The sequence below is a fragment of the Syzygium oleosum genome, unplaced genomic scaffold (assembly GCF_021117445.2).
Source record: "Syzygium oleosum isolate NSW1041296 unplaced genomic scaffold, Sole_v2.1 Sole_v2.03, whole genome shotgun sequence".
In the NCBI taxonomy this organism is placed as follows: domain Eukaryota; kingdom Viridiplantae; phylum Streptophyta; class Magnoliopsida; order Myrtales; family Myrtaceae; genus Syzygium; species Syzygium oleosum.
In genome coordinates this window covers 15,264,795-15,271,545 of record NW_026607487.1, presented here as the reverse complement: position 1 = coordinate 15,271,545, position 6,751 = coordinate 15,264,795, and the positions used below count along the sequence as shown (strand labels likewise).

At 41.1% G+C, this 6,751-nt stretch overlaps 1 protein-coding gene across 1 annotated transcript; it reads right to left on the bottom strand.

Annotated features, from left to right (window-relative positions):
- Window positions 1–381: 381 nt before the first annotated feature.
- Window positions 382–5,409, bottom strand: LOC115671708 (phosphate transporter PHO1 homolog 1-like). The gene is made up of 14 exons (XM_056309079.1): window positions 5,122–5,409; window positions 4,735–5,035; window positions 3,841–4,249; window positions 3,687–3,735; window positions 3,494–3,565; window positions 3,080–3,209; window positions 2,544–2,664; window positions 2,197–2,446; window positions 1,991–2,095; window positions 1,841–1,885; window positions 1,600–1,752; window positions 1,200–1,478; window positions 823–959; window positions 382–694 (listed from the first exon to the last, which is right to left on the bottom strand). The coding sequence occupies exons 1-14, from the start codon at window positions 5,350–5,352 to the stop codon at window positions 604–606; spliced, it is 2,373 nt and encodes a 790-aa protein (XP_056165054.1). The 5' UTR covers window positions 5,353–5,409; the 3' UTR covers window positions 382–603.
- Window positions 5,410–6,751: the final 1,342 nt, after the last annotated feature.

The window sequence follows — 6,751 nt, the reverse complement described above, 5'->3', positions numbered from 1 at the left end:
TGTCATCGGCGTCGTCGCGGGGATAGCCGAGCCCACAGGCAACCCGGGCTCGGGATGATGCAAGTTTAAAGAAAATATCCATACGAACCGGCTTTTATCGAACGGGGTTTGTTGTTGGCATTCTTGGAACTTGTATTTTGTGTCCTTTCGCACTTGCCATTATGTATGGTATAGCAGGCTGATCAAGAATGTGTACATGTTTTATTTTGCTAATTCTTGCAAAAAAGGACCTCTATTAATTGTTGAAAAGGTTGCTGGTAAGGAATGAATGTCACTAATAGTTCGAGATCGGGATGGACGTTTCAGATTCTGAGGCAAACAGACGTCGATACGGATGTCAATGTCAAGTCAATGTGGCAACCAATGAACGAGCATAACAACTAAGCATTAATTTGTTTATCTTTGTTGAAAGAAAAATTCTGTGTACAAGTTATGGACATTGTTTATGTGTGCCACCGAACAATGAGAAGATTCTGATAACACGTTGCATCAGTTTGTCGAAAAAGGACATTAAGGGCTCGGAGAAATTTGTGGGAGAGGTTTCGCGCACCGCGCATTTCGCAAAGAATAAGATTCTCTAAGCAACTGTAGCTAAAATTGGCATCAATCTTCCTCACCCACTTCATGGAAGGGAAGTGGTACTGTCTTCACTGCTCTGAATTTTCCTGCATTGTTCAAATGCTCATTCTCCAACCTGCATACAAGTGGGACGAATTTATCTATCGTTTGTGCATCTGTAATGGAACTATTCTTATCTGCTTGCATATTCGGCAACTCATGAGAATGCATAAGATTGAGAATAACATGTTAAAATATAGTTACCTGAAGAAATTCCAAAGTCCTCTCCGAGTAACTTCAAGGGCTGCTAAAAATAGCCCCGTCAGGCGGTAATCAACATGCTCAAAACTGTAGTGAAGAACTGTTTGCAACCAAGCAAGCCTCAGAATGAGGTTCAGACCCTGCATGACATACCATAATTTCCGTCACAAAACGATGTTGAAATCAAAGATCATACCGTTGTTTCAACCAAAGAACGAAATCATAGTTGATATTTTCAAAAAAATCTCCCGTCATGTTAAAGAAGGATTTGTTTTTCATCTGATTTCGGGAAAAAGAGCCTTTCTAACACGATCAATTCAAAAATTAGTTGACATCTTGTAATTTCTGCTATTCTCTTGGGGAAGCATGTGTATATATACCATGGAGGCGTAGTATACGATTTTCCGGCGTAGCATTAACTCGTTCCTCAACCACGGGTTCTTGGAATTCATTTGGAGCAAACCCCAGTCCTTTACAAAGTCCCAGTATAGTTGGTACACAGTTGCGGAACTCGAAACGACCACAAAAAGACACAACCACCCAATGCTTCTTTCTTTCTCGTATGCAACTTTAGCCCCAGCTGCAAACATAGCTGACACGTATTTCCCTAGATTTACTAGATTATTCGTCTCTCCTTGATCAAACCATCGGCGAGCACACTGCAAAACAAATGTTTTTGGTATTTGATCAGATTAATCTTTCTTGACCCTTCCAAATATGAGAATCACAACACTAATATGTTATTCATATTGACCACGGAGCCACGGTGATCAAACAGACCTGCATTGCTCTCCAATAGTAGGGCAGGAAGGACACCGCGTATGCCAGGTCCTGGTAGTGCTTAGTCCTCATGCAATAGCCATAGTCTTGAGTCTTGAAGCTGCCAGTTATGTAGTAACATGCTACATATTCAAGGTTTCTAAGCATTGGAACCTGTCATGAATTCACAAATTACGCATCAGAACAAACTTCTATTCAGGGAACCAGATTCTTGATGATGGGTTGAGTCCTAAAGCCTTACCTGACTACACAGTTGGTCAGCCATGAAAAAGTCCAGCATGACAACCTGCATTAGGCCATAAGATGGAACAACTAAGATTGACATGCTTTTCCCCTACAAACTTGGGCTCAAAATCTTAGATTGCATCATCAGAAGTAGGAGAATTAGTACCTCGTAAAGAGGGGACAGAATTATGTTTCTCATCACACCAAGGAAACGGTAACGGCTCGACTGATAGAGAATGTTAAATGGGCACACAAGGACAAGTAGGAATGCCTGCGTTGCCAAATAAGAGCAATATGCTGATCAGTTCGAAGAATTTGAATCCAGACGATTTATTATTTTCATTCTTGCTATCCTGAAAGTAAGAGATTTACCAGTAAAAGCAGTCCTGGGATCGCCTTTACTTGAGCAGAGGTATACCCTTTCTGTTGTAGCGACAGATGAGCGAACATAACGCCTAGAATGACAGCCATTGATGACGCACAGATCAAGAAAACATCTCTGTACTTAAGCTCCTTGGTAGGGGCCAGCTCGAAGATGAAGCTATAATTTATCCTCACTTTTTTCCATGCAAAAATGTTGCAACCGTATAGGAAGAAGTGCAGAAACAAAAGGCTGAACATGCTGCAAAGTGCAAACCAATAAATAAGTTCAATTCTCTTAGTTGAATTGGGTATATCACAAAGTTCTAGAGCTCTCATAAATTCGATTATGCACTTGCCTTAAAACTGGATAGACTGTTTCCATGTAGACCGTGTCACCTTTCCGTGTGTACATCCCGGTCATGTGAGCCATGATTATGTATCCAGCCAAAAGCGCAATGAAACAGCCAGTAAATATCCCTGATTAGGACAGAGTAATGCTTGAGTTGGTCTCTGTGCCAGTTAATTACAATTCCGTTGAAGCCTAAAATTCATGCATATGCTGACAGAATCTATTAAATTGGTTACCCTATTAAATTGGAATTCTAAATGATTTTGCCATTTAATGGTTCGATACTATTACTACGCTGTTGCATGGGGCCTTTCACTTTCACTCACACTTTCGATCCCACCAGGAAAAAGAAAAGACTGAACCACTCATTGCCACTGCTAGTAGCCCGATGGGGCCCTATTTCCTGCTTTTCCTTTGAGATTGCTAAAGAAATCTCCATTAACTAACGAAAAAAGATGTCATTTTAAAACATTATCAAGTTTGGAGCTATTGTTTATGGGGGATCATATTATTTTTCTAGCAAAGAAGGATCATGAAAGTTACCTATGAAAAAGGTCTTGCCATGGGAGTCTTTGCGCTGACGAGGCTTCAAGTACTTCATGGCCTTTGTACGGTCCTCCTCGGCAAAGTGCTTGATAAATAGGTCCTCAACTTCGTCACCCAAATTCATCACCTGTCATTTGTCACGTTCTTCAGCAAACAGCTTTTCTTCTTTTTCATGTTTAGACAAGAATATCTAAGCAGAAACACTAGAATCCAAAGGAGGCCATTCGTTATGAACACACGACACACATGAAATCTAGGACCGATGGACCACTTTGTCCGGTCGGCATATATTCAGATGTAATGTTGTGGCCATCATCTGAAGCGGTCTCCAATATATGATTTTCATGGGGTGTGTTCTGTTTCGGAAATTGCAGATGATAAAGCATTTACTAAAAGATTTGAAACTTTTACCTTGTTCGAGCTGTTAAAGTAGGAGCTCTCCACGACTCTCAGGTAAATTGGAAGAACTTGCTTTCCGGTCACCTGAATCAATCAAGAAACCAATACCCATTTTACTTTTCTTGTTTCTTTTAGATATAAAAATATCGGGAGATATATTTAGACAGTAGAGAAAGAATTAAAAGTTTGGTCCACCATCACTTACTTTGTCAAACTTCTTCAAGATCTTTACAAAAGCCAGCATGTTCAAGTTCCTGATGGTAAATGGTCATCTTGGTTAACACGAAAGATACTCTTCTGAATCAGATGATTCGATAAACTTTTGTGGTCTTTTTCATGTGAATCAAAATTTCAGATACCTGTAAGTTTCAAGGTAGCCCAAACCCTTGTAAAGCTCAACAAAAGCTCCTCTGATCATCTTTTCTGCTCTGCGTAACTTTGTTCTGTTGATATTCAGTTTGCCACCATCTGAATTGCACTTTTTAGAGGACTGATTGATCAAGTCTTCCCAAACTAGGTAAGTGATCGCAGAAAATGTACGAGTTGGCGTAGTTAGAGGGATGTTGATCTTCAAGTTCTTTCCTTGGCAGTTGAAAGAGCGAGTTGAGAGCGACCGCAGTTTGCTGTCCTCTCTTTTGATTCTCTTCGAATCCCCAATTTCCTCTGCTTTCGGAAACTCTGAGAATGGCATTTCATTTGTCTCTGGGTCATCTGTGTTAGCTTCCTGCTGCTGCTGCTCTTGTTCTGCTCTGTCCTTAACTGACTCCTCTGCAGCAAGATAAAAGTAAAAACTCGAGTGATCATTTCGTTGTAGTTTGCTTAATAATTGTCTTTTCTTAAAAAGATGTCAAAATTAAGGGTCATGATCCTGATATTCTCTATGTTTTTCTCCTTCCAAATTTACTAAAATGCTGTTATTTTCACCCCTTCACATTTTTTTAATCAAACTCGTAGAGAAAGTATCCGATATAATTTACATGATCATCCACAATAAATCCCTACAAAATACATAGTGATCATTTTTACGGAAGCGCCACTATGCCGAACATACTTAGTACAAGCATGTCATAAAAGTGTATTAGAAAAATGGCATTGATCTATCCTAGATGTTAATGAAGTTGGTTTCTTTAATGAGGAAACACAGAGCCTGTGAGTAGTCGCAATGGCCTAGAGTAATGGTTTCCAGGAAGAACCAGTCCTGTTACAAGGTTATATTATGACTTCAAAAAAGTCGAAGGCTAAGGATTAGATACCAGAGGAGATGTGGGATGAAATGGAAACATCCTCCTTGAAATCTTGGCTCAAGGCCCCCTCGCCTTGCTGTTGCTTGAGTGCGGCCTTGAGCTCAACCAGTACATCCATTTGCTTCCTCAGTTTCTCCCCTCTGTTCAAGAACTCCTCCTCCTTTGTCCTGTAGAACTGGTTCACTTTATTGAGCTGGAAGTCCAGGCATGTGAAGAACTCCTTCGCGGCCTCCGAATCAGCCAACTGCTCGTGCAGCTCGGTCTCGTAGACGTCGCCCCTGCTAGCCGAAGACGCGAGCTTTCTGTGCACCTAGAATCACCGCCAAAACAACAGGCAAATGAGTTCATGCTCAGGCATAGGCATATAATTAGACTGTATAGTGGACAAGATTTTACTTGAATGACTCCATTTTCTCTGTGCCTCTGGCCCAGCACAGAGAACTTCCTGAGAGAGGACAAGATGCTGTTCTGAGAAGAGCTGTTGCAGTGGTGATTGTCAGTTTTCGAGGTGTCTGAGTTAAGGAGATGGATTTTCTTGAGGTCCTTCTTGAGTTGCCAATAATCCACAAAGTTCTCTTTCCACTCAGGCACAAGCTGACCCTCGAACTGCTTAGAGAATTTCACCATATTTCTCTCTCTCTCTCTCTCTCTCTCTCTCTCTCTCTCTCTCTCTCTCTCTCTCTCTCTCTCTCTGTCTCTTTTGTGCTAACGACGGATGATGTCTTAAGGCCCTGTTTTGGGAGTGAGCTGCTCGATTGGTTCAATTGAAGCTCGTGATCATGTATTTATACGAGGAAAAAGAGCGAGCTTGAGACGCGTGATGATGAGGTAGCAAGTACTTATTCCTGGTGGGCACATTCGCTTATCCCTTGGCAAGCATTAATTCGATCCTATCATTCCCTCCCACTTGAAAGGGGGGGTTTTCTCAGATGCCCGCTTCGCCGGAAACTGATCGGACCGCCGTCACCGCAAGAAGCTTCGTGGCCAACATATGCATTCTATGGAGATCGTTCGAAAACTATGGGATTTAAAAAAAGGCCCTTTGGAGGGAGATTATATAACATGTAATGCAGAGGTTGCAAAGTTTGTAATTTCCATCCTCAAATTACGTGTTGACCATTTAGTTCAGGAAGATCACGAAAATGATGGGCGAATGTGTTTTTGAGGATTAAGTTGCTTGCGGGAAGGAAGGTCATTTGGGTTAATCAATGTATAGGCACACCATGCACTAAGGCTGCCTCCTATTAGACCAGCCTGATTTTCCACTAGTTGAGGATAACCAGAAAGTCCCGTTCGTTTTGCATACCCAAAAGGAAGGAAATGGAAGACATGCGCTTGAATGCCGGCGTATAGGATTGGATTGCTGCATCATTTAATGGAAGATATTCATGTTTTTGGGATAATCTTATTTATTGTCGAGATATGAACGGAACGCAACTACATCCTAAAATTTTTAATGGGTGCAATCAAGTCTATTAGATGCGTAATTGTTCGAAGTGAGTATTTCTGTTCTTACAAGTGATTACTTCTAGAGAGAAGGATCGAGGGCAAGTTGAGCTCATTTGGAGGGAGTCTACTTAATATTTGTTTTCGAATATGTTAGAACTATACATAGGTATGTACTTTGGAACAAACACAAGTACCAATCATTAACATGCATTATCTCATAATTATAATCATGAATCCTCCTAAGTGGGCATCGATGATCTTTCCTCTAAATATCTAAGCCAATTAAGCCACTAAGTCTGGTTTAGCATTAACAACGAGCACTAACATCTCGCTTAATCTTCGAGTATCTCCCACGCTTTCCTCATGCCGTCCTCTTTTCGCGATTAACTATGTTCTGCCACTATAAACAAATGGCTAAGGATGTGATGATTCCTCCACTAAGGAAGATTGGATGGATCGAAATTCTGCACATGATGCAATTTTATCTACTTTTAGGGAACGCGGTTTGGCTATTGGATTATTCCTAAAGAGGAGGGAGATTAGCAAATGTGGGGAGTATCCTTGGGAGATGATGGTG

Bases quoted from the DNA above. Each gene is read 5' to 3' on its own strand.
- LOC115671708 (XM_056309079.1), bottom strand. From the start codon at position 5,352: ATGGTGAAATTCTCTAAGCAGTTCGAGGGTCAGCTTGTGCCTGAGTGG. The intron at 4,250-4,734 runs GTATCTAATCCT...ATCTTGCTGCAG, and splicing joins TTCATCCCACATCTCCTCTG to AGGAGTCAGTTAAGGACAGA. The intron at 2,096-2,196 runs GTAAATCTCTTA...TTGGCAACGCAG, and splicing joins TCCCAGGACTGCTTTTACTG to GCATTCCTACTTGTCCTTGT.